We start from the raw sequence: 25112 nt of genomic DNA on the forward strand, positions 1-25112 counted from the left end.
TGTCGGTAGAGATAAAATAGGGCGTATTTTTAAAAAAATAAAAAATTTGCCACGCCCACTGGTCGGGACGAAAATGGGCGTAAACATATATTTGCTATTTTCAACAACCTTGACTTACTTTTTGTCTAGTTTCGTTTATCGATCTTCTAGCTGAAATCATAACCTTTTATTTGATATAACATTCTCCGCAATAAATCAAACATGTCTCGAGTTATAAGGTTTCAAACTTGGATCGAACAATGGTAATAACATGTTGAGTCTGCATCTCTTTTTTCGATTTTGTTCAATATCTCGGTTGTTCTTTAAGATAGTTTAATGAAATTTTGTGTGTTACCAAAAAATAAATTAATTGCCACGCCCACAAATCGCTATGAAAAATGGACGTAAACATATATCAGTCATTTTCAGCAACTCTGACTTACTTTTTGGTAAGCTTTATTTACCGATCTAATAGCTGAAATCCTAACCTTTCATTTGATATAACTTTCTTTTCGATAGATCAAACATTAAAGTAATTTTTAATGTTTCAAAATGTTTTAAGAATTATTTGTATTAAAAATTGATCGAAGATAATTATACAAACCAGTCATTTGTATTTTTTAGGAAACTTGATGAAAAAAGGTTTTATTACCCCATAAATATAGGATTTTTAAAAGGTAAATTTACAAAACTTGTTGCCTTAAATTAATTTGAAATTTAAGACCACCAAATTAAATTAACCTCAAACTATTTGCAGATAATTATCGTAAATTGTACAGTCACATATTGTAAAACATAATGGGTTTTCTTTACAATTAACAATTCATCTCCTTGTAACTCCTGATACCCGTTTCCTTTTCGTTGTATGAATATATGGATATTCTTATATTTTATAGGCAACCGCCAAAACATAATTGTTAAACTCATGCCAAAAACCGCGAGAAAAGTAATTATCATAAACATAAACTAATTGTAAATAACAAAAGCCCAAAATAAAGATAATATTTTGCATTTGTTTTATGCTGTCTTAGGGTATGACATCATAAAACAAATGCAAACACTAAAGCATACATTTGAGCTATGTTAGAAAAAATTAAAAGTATACTTTAGTGATGAGAAGAAAAAAGCTACTTATATTAAAAAACCTTTATTAGGGGAGAGCTGTATTTGGTTTTTCATTAAACCTAAACTATTTATTGTAAACCACAACTGTTTATAATCATTTATGTTGCCAAGGTAATAAATCCTTAATTTAAAATATTTTTTCTTTTGGCTGTTTAAAAAAAGTTGACAGTTGCTTTTGTTATTAAACTGCTTTTGTATAAATTTTAAATATACAATTAGTTAGAATAATAAGCAGCTTAAAAAGCAAAACATACCTCTTATATGTTTTCTGTGCAAAAAATTGATTTAATAATATTTGTTTTATAATTTTTTAGATTTATTGTATGAACATTTATGAGATCATAATAATGATATATAAAATACATATTTTATTTATTTATATTTTAAGTTTTTTTTTGTTTTTAATTATATGTAATAATATAAGTTTTTTGCTTTGCGAATTTTTATACAATAAAGGAATTTACAGTTTACTAAAATCATATTCAAATTATAAACTAAAGCCTATGAAAAGGCTTGTTTAAACAACTCCTTAAATATTGCTTTAGTTATGGTGTTAAAGTAAGTATTTTTGAAATTTTATGTTAAATGTAATTTTTTTGTTTTGTTTAATATAATTTTAAAAATTACAATATTACAAATTATTTAAAAGTATAAGAGAAAAAAAAAACAAATTTTTATTTAAAACTAATATGCATAAATTTGCTATTTATATATAAACAATTATTTATTAAAAAATTATAAATTAAACTAAATTATTTTAAGCAAATAGAAAAAAATTATTAAATTTAAATTGGCAGCAAATAATGGAAAAAATATGTTTGTATTTTTAATTTAAGCTATATACAACTAATTATAATTATTTCAAATAAAAAAATATTTATTAAAAAAATGAAAAACATATTGTAAATGACTTTCTATATTTGTGAAAAAAAAAATTTGGAAAAAATTTTTTTGATTTATTTTTTTATATTTTTAATACTACTATGCAACTGTAATTTTTTTGTTTGTAATTAAAAGCTTAAAAAACATTTTATTTATAAATATTTTTATTTATATTAAAATAAAAATATTTTTTTAAATAAAATTTCGTTTTTAAGCGAACAAAATTCATACCGAGATCATTGTGAAAACTACCAAGCAGAAAATATGAACTTTATTTATTTTATTAACTTAAACAATTTAATTTGTTTTAACAAAATTTCTTTCAAAAGCATTAAATTGTTTCTTTTGCTTTAAATAAAGTTCATAATTTTCGAAATTTACAATTTTATGTTTATGTTAAAAATAATGGAAATGTTTTTTTGTTTGTTTTTATTTTTCAATAGAAAAGAAAATAGGTAATAATGAAAAAATTAAATGATAAATTTAAAGTATATTAAAGAAATTGTACTACATGTAAGTGGAAAAATAAGTTTTACTAAATTTACTAAGAAAAATATTGAAGTTTGTTTTAAGAAAATACTATTAAATTATTTAAACTAAACCGCCTAAAAACAGACGAAACTGAGTTAGTGTGTACATGGTCTTTCTAACAGATACACAAACAGTTCTCTGGTCAAATTTCTCCTAGATGTTTAATTTAATAGCTTTTTTAATAATATTTTCTTGTTTATTGTTTATATTTTTTAAGTTTTGTTTTAATATTAAAAAAGAAAAGTATTAAAGATTGTTTTTTTGTGTATTTAAACTCTTAACAACTAAATATTTGAACTATTTACAAAAAATAAACTTTGTGTGAAGCTTAAAAATGAAAAAATATACAAAAAAGCTAAACTTAGTTGTTGAGATACTTTTTTTTGAAATAAGAAAAAAATTTATAAAATTACAACTAAACAAAACTGTCTAATGACAAGAAATTGTGCATAAACTATAATTAACATTTATTTTATATCTTTTGTTTATTTTAAATTAAGAGCTTATTCTTTTTAAATTTAAAACTACTAACGCTTGGCGTTTTTTATAATATAATTTTAAGAATATTTCATTTATTTTTATAATGTTTTAAAACTAAAAATATTTATTTTTTCTTTTTAATTAAAAAAACAAACAAATTTGTTCATGAGATCATTTTGTATTTGGGAATTGTTTATTTTATATATTTATTATTTGAAATTATTTTATTATTTTTTCTTCATTTGATTTAATTTAAGCAAATGTTTTAATTGAATTAAATAGAATTTAGTTAAATATTTAAGAAAATTTTTTTATTATATAAAATAAAATTGTAGCAAAAAATAAAAACAAAACTTTGGTTAAGGAGATCTTTTTTAAATTATTTATAAAATTTTCTATGTTTTTTATGTTTTATTAAACAAATGACTTTGAGCTGTTTTAAATGAGATCTGTTTTTCGTTATAAAACATTTGCTTAAATTTAAAAAAAAACACAAAAATATGAGACCAATTTGAAAACTTTATTTATGTTTCAAACTTAACTGTTTTTTTTTTATTTAAATTTATAATTTAAATGTTATTTTTTTTCTTTTACAACAAATAAAAAATAAACAATTGTAACTATAAAAATAATTAACATAAAAAATCATAAAATTTAAAAAAATTAAAAACAAAATCACAAAACTGGCTTTTAAAAAAATTACAAAAAAATTAATTAATTAAATTAAAACTACTAAGAAAATCTGGTTAAAAAAGTAATATGTTTAATTATATTAAAATTAAAAAAATGTAATTAACATTACGATAGAAGACATGGATTTTTTAAAACTTTATGAAAGAAAAAAGTTTTAATAAGTATTTAAAATATTAAGTATTAAGCTAAAAATTTTTATTTTAATATAACAAAAAAATATGGGAATTAAAAAAATTTGAGCACCTTAAACCAAAGTAAAAAATTAAAACAAATCAAAATATTAGGCACTTATATACAAATTGTTTGAAAAAAATTTGAAAAACCTTCACCTTGAATAAAAGCTTATAGAAAATGTAGTGAAATATGTATACCCAGCAAAAACTTACATTGAGTTAAAAGCCTTAAAACCCATTTTTCACAACTTATTTATTAGCATTTGACCTCATTATTTTAACACATTGATGATATCGGTGGCAAGTACTTGCAACGCTCGCTTACAAGTCACGACAAATATAAGTGCTCACAAAAAACTTTCTTATACAGAATGCGAACGTTGACTTCTTGTTCGTTAGTTAGCTATTTTACTCAAAACTTATTTATTTTATTGTGCGTCCAATAATGGTTTTCAAAAGAGAGCTATTTTCATTCAGTGTATGTGAGAAACTCAGTTGCTAGTGTGCGATTAAAACGGCAAAGCACGAAATAAAGTGCTTATACGTATCTAATTATATGTATGTAGGACGGTAAGTTGTAGTCATTGAAAAGTTATAAAAGACCAAACCATTACCGAGTTTTTGCTGGGTACTCAAAAAATCCCGAAATTGTAAATTATATTAAAAATTTTACTATTTTTATAATGAAAGTTGAACTGGTAATTTTTAAAATCTTAAGTGGAAATGAGTATTTAACTTTTTTAAACAAACAACATTTCAGAAAAATGTTTCTGTTCAAATTTGTTGGAATTCTATTCAAAGTTTCAATTTAAAATCAAATAGGTTTTCAATTAAAATGCGGTAAAATATATAATATCCTTTTAACTTAAAATTTTTAAAATTTATAAAAAAAAATCCAGTTAAAATTAAAGTAATTGTTCATGGAGTTGTTGTTATTGCTATTTAAATACTTGTGGTGAAATTAATGAATGTTACGATTTTATAATATTTGTAGGTAAAAATACTGTATAAAAAGGCAGTTTTTGTTAAAGTGATTCATTCTTTTTTAATTTTTAGTAAATTATAACAAAAAAATTTAAGCTCTTGATTTTTAATTTTTTATAAATTTATCAAAAAAAAAAATTGTATATTTTTACCAAAAATATGTGTTTTTTTAAATAGTTTTTCATTTCTTTTAGTTTAAAAATTCTTATCAAAAATTTGTGTTTTAGACCAAAAAAAAAAAAAATCAGTACCTTTTTTAATTTGTATTTTGTAGATATTATATACATGTATGCATGTATATAAGAGTATATAAAATATTATTTTGATAAAAATTATTCTGTTTATATTTATAATATTTTTGTGGTTTGCTGCCAGTCTAAATTGTTTTGATTTATTTTTATTTTCTTAAAGAAGTTTTTCTTATGTTTATGTTTTAAGTAAATACTAATTTGACTGTAGAAAAACTTCTTCTTGTTGTTGTTTTTATTGTTGCTTACCCCCTTTTTCTATATTGTTTGTTGTAAAAATCCCCTTTGTTTTTCCTTTTACCTCTAAGTTGGTTTTAAATGCGCCCACCGAGATGTGTTTTTTTTTATTCCTTTGTGATCCTTTTTTGTGGCTTTGTTTGACTCAAACAATGAACTAGTTATTTTTTGAAAATAAATTCGTTGTTTCGTTTTGTTGTGTATGTAAAATAGTTTTTTCTGTTTAAAAAAATAATAATTCCATATATATTTTTTCAAATTATTGAGCAGGCTCATCGGGCTACTAGAAATCCACAACCCATGGCAAAAACGAAGACCGTAACTACAGCAGGCCAGGTAAAGCTTTGTTCCTAGAAAGAGTGGAAAGTATGAAATAGGTTAATTAAGAATGCTTTAAAAATATGTTGATATTTTTTGGTACTTGGTATGCAAAAATGTACTTTTAAAGACATTAAATGTACTATTTTTGGCAATTCTTTAAAAGTATTTTTTGAAGCTTTTGAAAAATTTGAACAAGCTTTCAAAACAAAAAATTAACACATGTGTTTTTCAAAACACATAAAAATTATGCAAAAATATTTTTAAAACAAATAGTTTGGGTAATAAATTCTAATATATGTATGTTTCAAAAATCTATAATAATTGTTACAATTTCTATACATTTGCCAAACATTAATATTTGAATATGTAGTCAAGTGTAACTAAAACAAAATTTTATTATTATTTTCCACCATAAAACTAAAATTACATGTCAAATTTTGTTATTTATAGCAAAAAAAGACAAGTGTTTTTCAACTGTTAAGCGTAAAAACTAAAGCAAGTTTATTAAATATAATTATTTAACTATTGTTATAGATTTTTAGCACATTAACCAAAAAAAAAAAAGAAAAAAAACTTTATAAATAAGGGAGAAAGCCCCTATCTTAATAACAACTTTTGTATAGTCCACAACATAAAAATAATTTATAACATTGTCCTCAAAAAAAAAAAAGTAAAATCATCCCCCAATTTGAGGTCATTATTTGTGGTCAAAGTTATGAACTCAATGTTCATCTGTTTTAAGAGCAGGATGTTTGTTCCTGTTTTAGTTTTATCTAAACAGAACATTTAATTGTTGTATTATTACAACTAAACTGGGTCACCACCTTGCTTGCCACAAGGGCTACAAAATTACAACGATTTCTCTGTGGTTTCTACAACGGGGTTGTTGTAGTGATTAAATATTGCCAGAAATGTTAAAAATAATGTTAACGCTTGGTGCGTGTTTATTATACCCCAGAGTATAGTAACGTTCAGATATTTATATACTTTTCATATTTTAGTCTATTTAGAGATTATGTTTCAGTGTTATTTATTTGTTTAAATATAATTATAATTATTATTGTTTATTAAAAAAATCAGGGGGACCTTAATAACTAAAACAATAAATTTAATAATGTTAAAATTTTGAGATTAAAAGAAATCTTCTTTTAAATGGAAAGAGTACAAAAATTACCTATATTCAATTATTATTTTATAACAAATCTTGTGTCATTTAATAATAAACACTATTCGTCCTTTCATACTCCGGCTTTAAAACAATTAACTTGTCATTTTAAGCTGTTTACATTTTGTTGTTGTCTCGTTTAAGGTTTTAAAATTAATTTAATTACAATCCCATTTTTAATTAATTTAATCGCGCCATTTACAAAAGTAAAAAAGAAACACAAAAAGAAAAATAATAAAAATAATTTTCATACAAAATTGCGTTGTAAATTAATTGTTTAATGTGAACAAAACCTATACAAACACACTCTCAACTATTGCAACAACTATTGTAACAACCTTTATATCAACAGTGTCTTGGCTGCTTCTGCCTTATGTTTCTAGAATAGTTAATCCTTTGTTCTCTAAAAGCTCAACTCGTTCCACAGCACGAGTTAAAGATACAAAATGAATAAAACAACAACAACGAGCAAATTAAACTTATATTATAAAATATTGAAGTATAAGTTAAAAAAGCAACAAACTACAGAGCTGTAAGAGTGACACATGTGTAAAAGTTAACGTATAACAACTAAAAAATAAGGCTTGTAAAAATATAAAAAATAGTAAAAAAATATCAAAATTTATTTTTCAAAATATATAAAAATTATATTTGCAAAGGAAAAATTTTACGAAGCGTATGTTGTGTATAAAGTACATGACAGGGCGCGGTTTTTATAGTTAAACTAAGCAGACTACTTTACACTACAACTCTATAATCGTTTGACTGAAACCATAAACTAAAAAAAATTTAAGTAAAGAACGACTTCTTAAAGCTTTATTCTTATTTAAACTTAAAACTGTAAAGAAATTTTCAATACAGAAAAAAAGCTTTAAAAAAATAACTTTCGAAAAAATTTAAGCTTAATTTTGCATCTATATTTAATTTCAAAAGCTATGAAAAACAAATATTTTTTATTAAAACCTACATTGGAGTTATTTTTAAGTTTAAAAAGAAGCAAACTAACTAAACCATTATTAACATATTATTGCTGCTGAGTGAGAGTAGTTTAAGAGAATGTTAATGCAAGATTTCAACTCAGTTTAAAGTTTAAACTAAGGTTAACTATTAGTTTAAACAATAACGTAATAACAAATTTGCTATTCGGTTACAACTTTCTTAAAGAACTAAATAAACCGTTTGTTTAAAATGTAGAGCGAGACCAGGGCAAGACTAAGAAAGGAGTATTTTACTAGCTTTTTTTCTATATAATACAAGTATAGAACCGTATGTATAGCAATTTTTAATTTTATTATACTTCTAGCACTGCGCAATTAATTTTTATCGCAAATTTGCATTTTTATTTATAGTTTTAGGTTGTAGTCAGTTTTATTTTGTGTGCGAATACAAGTAAGTATGAACTACAAGTATTTAAGACCATCCATCGTTTCATAAAAAAATATCTACATACAAATAAATTTTAAAATGAATTTGTTTTTTTTTTTTTGTTCGATTTGTGACTTTTGAACGCATTGTAAGATGAGTTGTATTTAAGTGTCGTTAGGTTGGATTTTATGACTTTGACTTGATTGTTGTTGGTTGTTGCAGTTGTTTCGTTGGGTTGTTTGTTTTAGTGTTGTAGGTTGTTAACCATAGTTTGCACTGGCAATTTGTCACTTGCTTGAAGCGTGTTATTGCTCTACACATTGATGGCAATGATTTGTTTTCTCCTAATTCTGTCTGTCTTCTTTTTATTTCAATTTCAAATCGAACAGCACGTTTGTGCTGAACATTTTTTTCAATTGTTTAATTTTTTGTTTTTGTAAACTTAACAGATGTTGCTTCAAGTAAATGAAAAAATTTTCTTGTTAGTTTGTTTGTTTGTTTGTATTTTTTGCTGCTGTTTAATTTGTTCATTATTTTTATAGTTTCATGTGTGTTTGAGTAAATGTGTAACATTTATAATGATTCTGACGTTGTTTTATGGGCATGAAATATGAGTTAATGACCTTTTCATCAAGTCTATAATGTGTTTGTCAGATTTATTATATAATAATATATACTTAACATTGTTTTTTTTTTTGTTAAAATAAAGTAATTGCTTTTTAGTTGATTAAAAACTTACCTTCTTTTCTGGTTTAGTTTTTGGCACATCCTTTTTCTTTTTACGTGGCGGTATACGACCATTAAATTCCTGCAGCCTTTCTCGGCCAGCGGTAAAATTATCATAACGATCTTCGAACTCATCCCAACTGGTCTCATGTTCACTTTGATATTCTCGCTCATCTTCACCCGTTGAGGTTAAACGTGATCTGTAATTAAATTGTTTAACATATGACAATTATTAATTATGAACAAAAAACAAACAACTGAAAAAACATTAATAAAATAATATTTATGATTAAGAAATATGGCACAAATACATAAATACTAAATTAAGTACTATTTTTTTAATATGTTTTCTTTTTTGTAGTTGTTGCTGATGATGGGAAGACTAGGAAGCTTATCTTAATTTTATATTACAATAACAAGGCCCTATTGTTGTTGCAGTTGTTGATGAAGTCGATGATGTTTTTGTTGCTGTTACTGGTAATTAAAAGTCTGTTTTTATAGACAAGTCATGGGAGAATTAGTATTTTGAACATTAAACAACAAAAAGAAAAAAATTCTAGTTTAAAAGTTTAAATAAAATTACAGATCAATGGACTTTGAGACTTAATAAGGCTGTTAATAAATGTCTGGTCATGTCATATCTGTTATTTAGAGCCTTATTAAGTTGAACATGTTAAAGCTATTAGTAATAGTAGAAAAAGGCCTACCTTCTGGCTGAATCTGATAGCGAACGATGTAAACTTCTATGGGCCATACCACCCGCTCCACTTGTTGAAGTACCCGTTGAGGTGGTTGCCGTGGCAGTGTTGGGTGTAGGAGGCGGTGTATATTGATAATAACTTGGTCCACTATGTTGATAGGCAAAGTGTGGATGATGGCCGTAGAGTTGATGCTGGTTGTGATGATGACTGTTTGGTACTGGTGGAGCTGACTGAGGTGCTTGTGTAGTTTGAGTTTGTGCATTGCCACTAGATGCGGCTGGCGCTGATTGATGAAAGAAATTCACCTCATCGCCGGGAGCAAAACTAACGCTTGTGCGTGGTATTCTGGGGGTACTGCGACTGCGTGGAAAGAATACTTCTCCTCCTGTATAGGATGGACTATGTATCGAACACGAAGGGCTGGGTGGTGTTGGGTATTGAAAAACGGGAGCACCTGAAATTAAAAAAATGGAAGTTTATTAAAAAAATTTGCATACATTTTTTAGGAAATTCATTTTTTTTTTAATTTTATATTTTTTACGAAAAAGTAATTCTAAAGAACTTAAATGTCTACTTAATGAAAAAAGCTTTTATCAGGTCCTTAACAAAAAATCTATCATAGAACTTTTTAATTGTTATTACTTTGAAAGATTCATAAATTCAATTTTATAAGCTATTTAGAACGTTTAACATTAAAAGCTCATTAAATATTATACTTTAAACATAAAGCTTTAAGCTTTTTACAGTTTAAAGCTTAATAAAGCTTTTGTAATAAAGTTCAAAGCTTATTTTGATTTGTTTAAACGGCTTTTATATTACATATGAAAGTAATTTCATTGATTTTGTAAAAATTTAATTTTTTTAAAGCTTTTTAAATCAACCAGCTTTTAAAGTTTATTTTGATTTGATTGCATTATACTTTATTTTGCTGTTTCTCTGTCATAAATTTAATTTTAATGTTTTAGTTTTTTTCTCTCCTTTCTTTAACGACTTACAGTTGTTTTTATGACTTTTAACCATTTTGCGCGAAAATCTATAAAAAATTTATGTCTGTCTGTGGCATCATAAAAAAATCTACCTTTATATGACAAACACCATTTAAATCAGTCATAAAACATGCAGGTTTTGTCATAAACAATTTTGCATAATATTTATAATGCTTAAAACACAACTTCCCACAAGTTTTTTTTCGCTATAGAGTTTTATGAGGGCAAAATGAAGAAGAAAAATATTGAAAAAATATTTTCGTTAGGAAAATTAAAAACAAACTTGGCTGGTGATGACAAATGTAAAAATTTTATCTTTTTAAAAAAGTCTAGACTATAATTTATATGCAAGACAATTAAATGTTTTCATTTTTCATATTAGATAGATTTATGTAAAAATATATATTTGTAAAAAAGTGTTAATGATAACAAATATATTACTTGTTAAAAAAGGTATTAATTTAAATTTAATTGTTATTTTTTTATAAAAGTATTGTACAGAATTAGCATAAATAAAGTTGTCTTGTAAGTGTGGTGTAGTAAATTATGTTAATTTTTTAATTGTTTTATGTTTATTTGGTTAAGGTTTTTTATGTGGACATTGTCAAGTAAATATAAATTATATACACCTTTTTGGCATGGATCATTTAATTCGAATAAGATTCGCACTAATGCATATTTAACTTCAACTCAAGTGAGATGTGCATAATTTATTAAAAATTCTGAAAGAAAATCACTCAAGCATTTCTAAAGCTTTAGCAGTTGTATTGAATTGTCTTAATGACCGCATTCATTTAGTTTGCAGTGTATTTAATAATCAGGTGCAGTATATGCATCAGATTTTCAGGGTCAAGTTGTCTAAAGTGGTTGTTGGTTGGTTGGTTGGTTGGTTGGTTCAGTTGGCCACTGTTTGATGTGCTTGGTACAAACGCAGTAAATATTTTAAACATATAGAGGTTTTAACAATTGTCTGTACAACTACTTAATATGTGCTCGTAAATACAATTGTCAGAATTACTTCAAACGAAGACGAGTGACAAAATAGTATAAGAAATAAATATATTTATATTTTTATTGAACAGGTTTTTTGTGGCTTTTGTCATTTATACAACATTTGCATGGTATTGTTATAAAAATAACTATAAGATAAAAAAAAATACAAATTAATATTATACAATGAAATTTGTATTGAATACAACTCCGACACAATCTGTGTGCAGCTAGCAAGTCTGTTGTATGTGAGTAAGTTTATATGTAGGCGTTTGACAGGCGCCATAATTATATGCATTTTATATAAAGAATATAATTGCTTTATTAAATATGTAAAGTGTATGTCAACAATCACAGAGATTTTTATTATTATTTAGAGTATTAAAATTGATTACTACAATTGTATAATAAAAATTTATATTTTTTCTGAATTTTTAATGAATTTATAATTCTATATTAATTGAAACATTAATCTGGCTATAAGTAAATAAAATTTTATGCAAATTTTGTGGGTATTTAATTAAATTAATTTTTTGTTATTTTGCAAAAAGAAATTGTTTAGATAAATTATGATACTAATGAAGTTATTGCTTCTTTATGCCGTAAATGATGAAAAGACATTGTAAATATCTTTAAATAAGAAAGAGCAATAGTTTCACAAGCTTATTATAGTTTGTTAACGATTTTCAAAACGTTGTGACAAATCGTATCGAACAATTGGTCCTTTGACAGTTAATTTAATTGTGTTATGCTGTTTGTCTATTAACAATATTCAAAACGTTGTAAAGATTTCATATCCTTCGAACAATTAATTCAATTGTGCCATGTAGTTTGAAAGCGAGTGATTATGGATCAAAAAACGTATTTTGGTCCTGAATAATTTTTTATTGTTGAAATGTTTCAAAAAAAAAAAACAAAAATTCACAAGTTTATAAAAAAAAACATAACACGCAATTGGTCCTTCGAACCGAAAAAGTATCAGGCGAAAAAAAATTAATTATTTTTCCATTAAATATATAAAATCGTCATAATGATTAATACTAAAAAGAATTTAAAACCATTACAACATTTATTACAATAATTGTTTAAACTTTAATAAATCTAAAGCCCACTCCACAGGGAATACAAGCTCCCAAATGTAGATTACAAGATCACAGGCAATTACTTTCAAAAAATTTCCATCACGTTTTTTCCAAGTAAAAATACATATATATAATGTGTGCATAACTTTTGCATTTACACATCAAACATCAACAAAAAAAAACAAGGTTTCCAAGAATAACCAACAAAAAATGTTAAGTAATTTAAAATAAATAATAAGAACTTGAATAAATTTCACAACCTAACATTTTGTTAAAACATGTACCAAAATCAATTTTATCACACAAGAATTGATTGATTATTGTCAGCTGCAATAAATGACAGTAAAAATTATTGGTTTAGAATTGTTAAATAAAATTTACAAATAGTAAAACAAATTCTAGAAAAAAATATCAATCTTGTAAACGTACAATCAGTCACATATACTGGTAAAAACAGCAATAAAAACTACAAAAATAACAAATACAATATAAGTGGTTTGAAATTAAGTAAACGGGCGCTATAAATTACTACTCGTATTCTATAGATTGTAGAAAATTTTGCTAGACTTTGTGTCTCAGTTTAAGTTGTTTCTATTTTTTGTAGGTAAATGTTTATAATAGAAAAAACAATCTATTGTGGTTTGTTGTTAGATTAAAGTGTTTTTATAGTTTTTATTATTTACTTAAGGTTAATTTTTAATAACTTTTTATTTAATTTTGAAGCAAAATTTATAAAAAATCACGTGTATCATGTCTTACATGTAGTATTTTCACTACAACTTAGAAAAAAATTTGCTAAATTGTCATAAAGATTTTAACACCATATTTTTTCTGCTTAGATGTTTTTTGTAATTAATTTATCATTATTCTAAGTTGTATGTTTTGTAAAAAGAAAACACACGTTTGTTTATAATTTTTTTGCAACTAATAGATTTTGTTTTAAAAGCATGTGTCTGAGATGTTCTAACATGTGTGTATTTTTGTATAAGAGTATGTAATTTTTAATGAATAATTTAAATTTTATGCAAATTAACTTTTTTGTATTTAATAACAATGATTCTATAAAGTTTTTCTTAAATGCCTGTTTAGAAAAAAAAAGACTTAACTTTATTTCAAGACTAGCTTTGTTCACTTTTTTGCAGCCATTGCTAATGACGCTTCAATTGTTTATAAACAAATGCAGAATGTAGAAAAAATGTATAAATAAAATATATTTATTTAATAGAAAAAATTATATACATATAAACTTAACGATGCTGCTGGTTTTTCAAGGTTACATTTGTTTTGAAGTAAAGCGCGCGCTTTTTTAATCTAATACAACTCGTTGCATTTACAAGTTAACCCTAAAAGGGACAGAGATAACCAAAAGGTACCTAGAATTATACAATTTTAATAAAAATAAAAAGTTGACAATTTTAGTTCATTTACAATAGGAAAACTTTTTTTATTAAAAATTGGTTCTTGGAGCCATAAAAAGATAACTTTTGAGACTTAGAGGAAAAAAGCGGTCCTTCGAATCACATCCATTTTCTAAAAAAATAATAAAGTTAATTTATAAAATGGGAAAGAAAAATCTATGATTTTAAAATAGAGAAGTATTTACATAATTGGTCCTTTGAGCCGTAAAGTGAAAAAACGCACAAAACTAATAAAATGGTTTTAAATAAATCGTCTGACGAACTGCAATTAGTTAAACCTCCTTGTGACCAAATTTTAGCATTTTTTAATGATTCCTCAAAGGGTTAAAACTAGCACTAGCACGTGAATTATTATAGTAAAACATAGTTATTTTGAATTATAAATACAAAAAAATGCATTGGTCTTAATGTACAGCTGCACAAAAATCTTTAACATTGTCAGACTTTAAAATACATATTCATGCAACAACTACAACAAATTGGCAAGAAAAATACTTTGGAACAACGGCAGCAACAACAACAACAAGAAACAAAAGATGAAATAAATACTCGTCGTAAAACATCAAGCGTCATCAAACTTGTTTCAAATGTAATTTCAGTAATGTTGGTTAATGCATCTTAGAACAGCTCCAGCAACAACAACAATTGTCTTTTTTTTAAATATGATGTAGTTGTTGTGGTTGCTGCTGTTGTTGGTAATATAGTTAAACCACTCCTTTAGTAAATCGTGTTTTACGCTTCAACAGCTAATGCCTGCTGCTTATTTAATTTAACAAAATGTTTAGAAAAAAATATTATTTTGTAGTTAGTTTTGTTCTTGTTGGTTAGCTAACTCCCCTTTACCTCCTTCCACAAATAAAAAAACCATTATAGTTTTGTTAAATACTTGTAGCCTAAGGTCTTTAGTTAAAGAATATTATTGTAAATTCTTTTTTTTTGTTGCAAATTAAAATTTATAATCATTAACAAAATGTTTTGTTAAAAGATCTTGTTTTTTTTTTGCTGCAGCAGCAGACTGTCATATGTTTAAATGTTTGCTGTAAGTAGTGGCCTGTAAAACCAAACAACAACAAAAGCTTTAAGCACTAGTTGAGATCAAGGATTGTGGGTCAAAGTAAAATAATTTACGTTTATAATAATTACACAATTAGTAAATGGTTAAATCAAAGGCAGCAGCAGTAGCTTTAAGGGTCAGTTTGTGTTAAAACAATAATAAATTGAAAGGTTAAATTTTCCACTAATAAATACCAATATGATGAATGTTTTTTTTAGCCAAATCATCATAACCATATTTGTGTTATGATACAACAAATACTTTATTTTAAAAACCACAAACCGTTATTTTTTAATTCATAACAATAATAAAATACATTTCATTAATTGCTTTATATGGGCAAAACGTTTTTACTTGCTGAAAACAAAATCTTATGAAATTCGTTTGTTTTTTTCATTGGTGACAAATAAATTAACAAAAATCGTTGTTTTCTGTTAATTCATTGTCAAACTGTGGGTGGGCCTCTTAACAACTACAACATGATAAAAATCAATCATCTCAAATTCATTCACATCTAGACTTACATTAAAAATTGCTTTATTTGGTTTTTAACAAGTTCAACAACTTTTTAAAGTCATAAGCGGATAAATGTTGTAGATTACAACAAAAAATTTTACAAAAATTATATGCTGTTGCATTTAATTTTGCAATACATTTTAAGAAGATTTAACCAAAATATCCAGGAATTGAAAATGAAATAAAAACATAATAAAACTGAAAAATATTACAAAAATTTAAAGGTATTATTTTATTTGATGATTTGTTTTAATTGAATATTTTTATTTTATGGTAAAAGTGTTATTTTAAATCTCTGATTATTTTAAAATTATGTCAACCGTTACAATTATGGCGAGATAGTAAGAGTCATTTTCATATTAAAAGATTAATTGTTATTGTTTTCAGAATTAAAAAATTTTTCAAAATTTTGTAATCAATTTAGAAATTAAATTAATTCATTGAATTAAATGTCATATTTAAGACTATTAATTAAATAAGATTAAAAAACGAGTAATGAGACGTGTTTAGTTCCCTTTTTTAGGAATATTCTTTAAAAAATACTAGTTTTTTTGCTTAAAACCTATTAGTATGAATGTAGTTTGGCTATATCAACTAAGTGTTGCCTAAATTAAGGAGCAGATTAAACGAGAAGTTCTTATTAGAATCTAATTTGATTAAGAAAATTATTTATTATTCTTTATTACTATTATTTATTATTCCTCTTACTCTGTTGGCAAATAATTTCTGCTTTAGATATAATTTTTTTCCAGCATAAACTAGCTTTAAAATATTCTCAGAAATTTCTAAATTTTTTAAATTAATTATATCATCCTCATTATGGCGTACGTAATTTGAGGATTATTATATTAATTAAATTAATATAAGCGAAAAGAAAACATTTCCCCCAAAACCATATTAGTATGAACTTAGTATATATAAGGTCTCACAATGCTGCCTACTTTAAGGAGTTGTGTCGTGCATACTCTAACAAAATAGAAAATTTTAATTGGAAAAACAAATTCTTACTATTTTGGTAATAGGAAATGCTTATTGTTTTAGTTTCATGTTTCCACAACAATGAGAAAATTTTTAAGTGAAACAAAAAAAATGTTTCCTTATAAAAAAAATTTCAAGCAAAAATCCTTTTAAGTAGTTTCTAAGCAAAGAACATTGAGTTTTGGAAAAACTACATTTGTCTACAACATCCGCATGTTTTTTTCGGGGTTTAACTGTTTTTGTTTTAATTTAAAACACCTAATAAAGTATTAATTACAAAATATTTGTCCATAAATTGTTTGAGTTAATTTATAACTTAAATCGAAATTTTTTCCAACAAAGCCTCTTACTAATTACGTTTTAAAACAAATAATTTGTGTTAATTAAGATTTTTAACAAAATATATAATTTTTTTTTGATACTGTTTAGATGAGAAAAAAATCTATTGTTTAATCGTAATTTTATAAATTTTCTTTGTACACTTTGTCATGTTAAACTTGTCATGTTTAATGTCTATGTTTTGTTTGATGTGAGTTTTTTCTTAACACCAATTTTGGCAAAAACCACATTTTAATCTCATTTAGATTCAAAAATCATTTGTCAACTGTCTAAAACACTTTTGATGGACATTTCATTGATTGTTAGAAAAAAAATATTTTTTTGTTTCTTACAAACATATTTAGAAAAGGTGTTGATTTTCAAGTAATTGCTATAAAAATAGTATATTTCCTATTTGTAAGTAGAGTAAGTTTATAATTTTAAAAAAGAAAAACTGATAATAAATTTTTCCATAACCCTGACATTTAAATAACAAATAGTAAACACTATAATAAGCAGTTTATTTGTAATTTTTCTTATCAATAGTTAGAATTTTTTCTGAATGAAATTGCAAGTGTTGATTTTATTTTTTTGCCAATAGAGGCTGGTGTTCTTTATTAATATATGGCATTTAAAAAATACTTTATTTAGCTCAGCTAATTACACAACAACAATTAACATTTTGCGATAATTAACTGTCAGATGTGTGTGGTAATGCTTGCTTTGCTCGCTTGAGGAAAATTAAATGCACACATTTATTTGTAATGAACAACTTATGCCGGCTTGGCAATGAATTGCTGCAACACTCATGGTGGCATAAATAAAAAAAATATATATTTATATAAAACTATACGTATTTATAATTATAGAAATACAAAAAGATTCTACAAACTACACATATAAAATCTCAATTTTTATAACAATAGAAATAGTTAAAGATTTAGTAATAACAAAGCATTAGCTAGAAATTAAAGCATTTTATGTTGAAATTTTAATTAATTTAACCCTTTTGTTTGTGAAGTTTCCAAACCTTAGGCAATACTAATGATTTTTAAATACATTATATAAATTAAAATTTATCTTGCAAATTATATTAACATTTGTTTCACTAAATTGGAATTCTCCCTTTTTTGCTTAGAAAATTTTATTTCAAATTTATCCTTTGTTTAACTATTTATATAATTTTCTTTAAATAAACATGACATATAATTTCCGTTTAAAATTTTTCCAAGTGTAGCCGTTTGCTTTTTGTCTATTTCTATATCAGTTTCTATTTTACGTTTTCATTTTCTCATTTCATTTTTTTAACAAAACGTGCAGTTTTCTTTGAGAGTCATGTATACTTTTTTAATTATTTTAATTGCGTTGATTTTTATTATTAACTTTTTTTGCTATTGTTTCTTTTTTTAAGTTTATAAAGCCAAAAGTGTAAAGATGTAGATGATGATTAATAATTGGTTGTAAAACGTTTTTTAGCTTTGTTATTGTTGTAGTAATTTAATATTATCAAGTAGCATTGGCAGATTTATCGCTTTATTATTTAATTTAGATAATTTTAGTAGTGCTAAACAAATATGATAATGACTGCTAAAATCAATAGAATTAATATAAAGTGAGTAATGCTATAATGAGTGAAGGGAAATAGTTATTAATTTTAACAGACATTTAGGTAGTTTTTTTTAAGGGTTTGGTCAAGTAACACAAAATAAAATGCTTTAAAAGGCCCTAAAGTTAACAATTTAAAAAAGCTCCTTTTTAAAAAGGACGTCTTTGTTCAGAGTAATATCTTAAAAACATTAACATACTCAAAAATGTACAATGTACCCTTTTCAGAAAAAGTCCGATTAGAATCGAGAAAAGAAAAAAAAATTATTATTTAATATGATTTTATAATAAATTGAATAATTTGTTCCCCTTAAAACAACAGAATAAGCCTATTTATAGGCAACACTTAAATATTTATAGTTTTACCCCCAAAGTAGACAATATTTTTCTTAGTATATGCAGTACAATACTACAGACTTCTTGGTGTTTTTCGAATAGCTTAACATTAAGGAAATAATATTTAAAACTATAGCTAAGATCCAGAATAAAACAAAAACAATTTTTATAAAAAAGAGTCTGAGAGTATGGTATTTATTGTTAAAGCAACTTCCTTATTTTTTACGTTTTGTCTACAGACCACTTCACATCCTAGAGAAAACTTGTGTGAACTAATAAAGACAAAACTTAAGCACGTAGCATAAGAAACAATAAATCCAACAAAAACAAAGTAAAAAAATCTTTAAAGTCAACAAACAAGGATCAAAGACTGTTTGTTTTAAACATTTAATCATACTTTAAAAATAAGTCAGTTAAATAAAACTGACAAGGAAATTTTTGTACCAAAAAAAAAAAAAATGGCAAAAAGAAAAATATAAAATAAACGCATTATGCCTGACTAGTTAGCCAAAGTAACAACAAACGGCTTAATGTGCTGCAATGAGATTTATAAAGTCAAACAAAAATATTAATAATTTTTTCCACCAAAAGGAAAACAAACAAAGTCAATGGCATTGAATAATAAGCAAAGTAATTTTTACAAAAATAAAACGGAAAAACAGCAATCAAAACACGTGAGTGTGTTTAAATATTATATGTATGAAAATGGGCCCAAAACAAAATAAACGTAAAAACAGACGAGCCCTCTTGTTAAAGCAGCTGTTTTTGTTTCTAGGCGGCCATATTTGCCGCCATTTTTTATTTTAGCAAATTTTCCTTTTAAAGGATTCTCCGATTTAATGTTATGCCCAAGGAATACTGAAATGGGAACGCGCCCTGTTTTAGGCAACATTATTTAAAGAACGAAGTTGCTGAGCAAAACAAAACGTTTAAAAATGTAAACATTACGTAAAGGAATAACAACAAAAAGTGAGTTAAAACAAGTATAACAAAATAAATATTGTGCAGATTTGCTGTGCAGAAAACAGCTGATTCTGTTGCCAATATGGAAAGGAAAATTTAAGATAAAAGTAATAAAAAATAAACAAAATGATTTGAAAAAAGAAGAAGTGTGGTGGTAAGTAACAAATAAATATATAGAAAATAAAAAGCAAAAACCAAATGGTATATATACCAGAATTATTTTAGGAAAAAAAGTAGAAAAAATATGTAAATAAACCATTACCAAACCAGCCAGCAAAGTCAAGAGCATTGCCTTTAGTAAGTTTTCTGTGTATAAGTGGAAATTTAACAGGGAAATGTGTAAATTTTGCAAATGTATGAGTAAGAGCTGATTGTAACGCCTGACAACAACAAACAGGCGTTTAAATTTTAACACATTAAAGTTGAGGCTGCAACAACAACAAAATATGTTTTTTTTTTTTAAGTTAAACGTTAACATGGTTAGGTATTTATACCGGAAAAGGATGTAAACAGCAGCAGCAGCAATAACAATAAGAAAAAAGGGTTTCAAACTCTTGCTCTTTGTAACAAACTCACATGACAAAATTTTATAAAAGAAAAAGGAACAAGAATAAAATGGCAAATATATGTGAGAAAGAAAGTGTTTAAAAGAATTATTATGATGATGATGTCCTCTTCTCTGTTGTTGTTGTTAAGTTCTAATGAGTGTGATTTTGTAAAGAAAAAAACTAGATGATGGATGGGCTGACAATGTATTTATGTTAAAAAATGTTTTAAAGAAATCTTATTTTTTTCTTCTTATTTTTGTTGTATGTAAGAGTTTCGAGTAAAAATTTTACATTTACTCTTGGTATAACGGTGTTTACATGGAATGGCTATGTAAAAGTATGTAGTTGTTTATATTTTTTTTGCTTGTGGTAAGAGTTAGTGAGTAGAAATGATGATGATGATGAAGTTTATTGCATGTCAGTGTTGTTGGTTTTAAAAAGATGACTCATCATTTTAAAACTTCTACTGATTTGCAGAAAAAAATTTAAGGTTATAGGAATGAATATTAAAGTTGTTTAGTAAAACTATTTGAATTAAAAAAAGTATATTTTAAAGAAAAAATTTAAAAATATAGAAGAATGAAAATGTTAAGAATTTTTAATGTTTAGATATTAAAAAAAAATTTAAAAGTCTGAAATTGGCATACAAAAATTAATGTATGGCTTTAATTAGATATTATGCTAAAATATGCTCTTATAGGAAAAGTATACAAATATTACTTTAATATATCATTGAATAAATATGACTTATTTAGCTAAAACAGTTACTTAAAAAATTTCACATTTATATAGTTAATCTTTTTTGCATCTAAGATAAGTTTAAACGTATTTACCTTTTGTAAATGTAAATTAAATTAAAATGTTTTTGGTACTGCTTAAAAACCTCCAATACCAGTAGCTCCCAAATTGTTTGTTTTTTCCTTCATTTTTTTGCATTAAAACAGCATCAAACAAGTCATGCTTATTGGCATAAATTAACCAATGGAGGTGACCAGCAAAAATAAAACCACAAACATTACTAGCCCAACAGTAATGGTCAAAGAGTTACAAGAGAAAAAATTAAACAACATAAAACTAGTTTAAGCCAAAGGATACTAAACAAAAAAACATACTAAAACATAAAAAATAAACCTGATTTTCGAGCTTGTATATAAAAAAACACATAAACTAACAAGATTTTTTCATAATGGTTAAAGCCAAAATGTGTACAACTGGAAACAAGTTAACACAATAACAAAAAAAATCATATTTTAAAACACTTCTACAAGTAATAGCACGCGAGCTTTATAAAAAAATCTTAAAGTTTTTTTGTTAAAAAGCAGCAGTAACAGGGAAAACAAATCATGTTTTTTTTTTAACAATAAATGAAAATAAACTAAGTGGGCGTGTAAGGCCTATTAAAATGCAATAAGATACATATTATAAACAACATAAAATTTAATATGAAACCAAAAACAAAAAAAAAAAAAAACTATTTAGAAAAAAAAATAAAACCATAAAATGTATTTAAACATGAGCACGCGACAAACACACTTTGTTTAAATTGTAACAACTTAACTGATACCGATTAAGGTTTTCAGTAAACATACATATACAGACAACATGGTACGGACATACATGCTGGTTTTAGTGTTTTTTTGTGGTTTTAACTTGATTTTGTGCATTTTTGTTTAAAAAATCTTGTGGCCGAATTAGACAAACCCATTTAACTGAAGCTTAAATCATATGGAAAGAAAAAAATCTGACCTTAGATCTTGGCAAATTGCAAGAGTTTTATGATTAATTTATTATTACAAAAAAATTAAAAAAAAAATGATTAACAACAATTATTATTTAAATTTTTTTCGTAAACATTTATTACCAAAGATTTATAGAACAAATTTTGTATGAAAATTTGTCTTATAAACCTTTGATAAATTGCTATAAATAAGGCCTTAAAAATATTCCTTTTTAGGTAAACAAATTTTATATAAAAATTGGCCTTATAAACCTTTGATAAATTATTATAAGACCTTTTTGCAAAAGTACTTTTTTAAAAAAAGTACAATTTGAAAATTAGAGCTTAGCCTGAATGTATTTTTTGTAAATTTAACTTTTTTCGAATGTTTATTTAGTATTTTCTTTAAAGTTTTCAATAAAATCATAATAATTGATTATTATTTCTTTTTTATCTATAAATTTTTTATTTATTATTAAACCCCAGAAAAAGAGACACCTTTAATTTTATGACTCATTTAAAATTTTACGACTTAGTACACAAACAATTTGACACTAAATTTGAAAAAAACTACTATTCTTTTAAAAACAAAAATGAATATAAAAAAATTGTGCTTAGTTTAGCAATTTCAGTTTATGACCATCCTTATCGTTTTGTAGGTAATTTAAGACAATAAATGCTGATGAAAACTTATAAAAAAGATTTTTTAATTGTAGTATTTTTTTCTCTAAAAATGCTTTGTAGTGGTAATTTGATATCAATTTAATACTTATAGTACGTGTATTTTTATGTAAATTTTTTATAGCTTTTACAATTACTAAACGGCTTAATATTGAGGAATGAGTGGAATAATACAATACAAAAAAACTGAAACCAGGTGTGAATTATGGCTTAAATAAGTGGTTGTGTTTGTATGAAATTAAAAAATAACAATTTTGAAAACTTTTTATTTGACAATAAAAAAAATTAATTAATTGACAATTTTTGGGGAGAAGTGTTTAAATTGTTGACATTTGATTTTTGGCAAGTAAATATTGGAATAGAGGTCTATAATTGTTAAAGAAATTTCAGATCAACTTTTAATTTTAAGAGTTGAAATTTAAATATTTTTTAAATAATATTTTTACTTTAAAAATTAGAATGAAAATTTTTAAATTTTTATTATTACATATTATATATAAAAAATTTAAATAATATTTTAAAATATTGAAAAAATTCAAAATTTTGAAATCTAGTTTTCTAATTACTGTAGATTAAATTTTGCAATTTTTGAAAAATAAATATAATATTTTTTTTAAATAAATTTTAAAATATTAAAAAATAAATTTAAAAAAATTTAAAATTTAAGAAAAATTAATATTTTAAATTTTTAAAAATTTATAAAATTTTGAAATTTAATTTAAAATTTAATAAAATTAAACTAAAAATAATATTTGAAAAATAAAAAAAGTAAAACAATAAGCAAAAAATATTCAAGAAAGGTTTGTAGGAAAAAAAATTTGTATGAAAATTTGTTGTATAAACCTTTAATAAATGTTTATGAATAAGACAGTAAAACTTCCATAACTTAACAATTTATCATACAAACTATTTTACATAATAGAAAACAAATATCATACAATAATATAAACAAATGGACAAGATAGAGCAAGAAGTTACATGCATTTATGCGCAGTTTAATGCATGATTTGTGAATTTCACAACAATTGGAATGCAGTTCTAAACAAAAACAATTTCAGAGAACATTTTAACTTGCTAACTTCTTTAAAATTGTAATACATTAAAAAAGGATTCAGATTTTTTATAAATATATCATTAAAAAGATCTGTGAAAAATTCACATAAGTTTCTATTAAAAAATATCATCAAAAAAAGTTTGGGGACTTGGGGACTTGGGGACGACTTAAAATTATTTATATATTTTAATTTTAAGAAAAATCTATAAAATAAGTATTTGGGAATCCCTGGCCAAAATTCAAATACTCCCATTTTGAACCCCCAAACAATCTTGTAATTAAATTTCTAACTCACCTGAATTATATCGTATCAATTCATAAATTGCCATAATAACTTCGCCTGGCAGTAAAGGGCTCTGCATGGGAGTTTGTGTGGCCGAAGAGGTGGTATTGGGGGATGATTGCAATGAGCTAGCTGCACTGCTAGCGCCATCGGATGAAGTGGTGCCGCCGGATGATACGGTATCATCGGCACCACCCTCTGGCAAATAAAAGGGCACAGCCATTGTTATGACAATTTCGTAAAATTATAAGAATAATGATGAAAAACTTATTGTTTATTATTGTTGGCAATGAAATTGAAAAAGAAACAACAATTCAACTGTTTGTTTGTTTATGTTTTTGTTTGCAGGAAAACACTTTAATCTGTTTTGTTTCTTTAGTTTGTTTTATAATATTAGTTTGATTAACCTTTTTTCGTTTTTTAACACTTTTTGTTTGTTTTTAATTTTTTTATAAATTTTTAGAATTTTTTAAAATAATTGTTTTTAGCACTAATATACATTTTCACAAAAAGTCGTGTTTAGTATTGGTTTTTAGTTAGCACTCTAGCAGTTTAGTTTATTTTTACTTTTTGCATAAACTTAATTTATACAAATGTCAAAAATTATTTTTTTTTAATTAAAAAAAATCTTTAAGAACTGTTATTTTTTTTGTTGGTTGTAAGAAAACTTAACTAAAAGCACTTAAAACGTCGTCGAACGTATAGATAAATTACAACAACACACGTCTTACTCGCTTCGTAGTTCGAAATCAACTGCTGGCATACAAGATAGGTGCCTCACACCATAGCCGTTGTTGGAGCACAACTGAAAACACAAACATGCACTCAATGTAGAAAAATTATTATTAAAAAACCAACAACACACAATCGTCATACAGAACAGGCTACAGAATGAGAATGGAAACTGTGAAAAAGAAATAATATGAATAATATAAAAAAAAATAATAAAAAGAAAAAAAAATCAACTAAAAGC

General features: G+C 24.6%; 1 protein-coding gene across 2 annotated transcripts; it reads right to left on the bottom strand.

The window, feature by feature from the left end:
- Positions 1-5552: 5552 nt before the first annotated feature.
- Positions 5553-24891, bottom strand: LOC111687547 (cell death protein hid). Of its 2 annotated transcripts, none has more exons than XM_023449992.2 (4): positions 24152-24546; positions 9617-10064; positions 8923-9109; positions 5553-5682 (listed from the first exon to the last, which is right to left on the bottom strand). In XM_023449992.2, exons 1-4 carry the CDS (start codon positions 24360-24362, stop codon positions 5605-5607), a joined length of 924 nt encoding a protein of 307 aa, XP_023305760.2. In that variant the 5' UTR covers positions 24363-24546; the 3' UTR covers positions 5553-5604. The 2 variants fall into 2 exon arrangements, with proteins under 2 accessions (XP_023305760.2, XP_046807187.1); XM_046951231.1 differs by lacking the exon at positions 5553-5682 and adding an exon at positions 8122-8638 and having other exon boundaries at positions 24152-24891.
- Positions 24892-25112: the final 221 nt, after the last annotated feature.

This window comes from Lucilia cuprina, chromosome 5 (genome assembly GCF_022045245.1).
Source record: "Lucilia cuprina isolate Lc7/37 chromosome 5, ASM2204524v1, whole genome shotgun sequence".
NCBI classification, from domain to species: domain Eukaryota; kingdom Metazoa; phylum Arthropoda; class Insecta; order Diptera; family Calliphoridae; genus Lucilia; species Lucilia cuprina.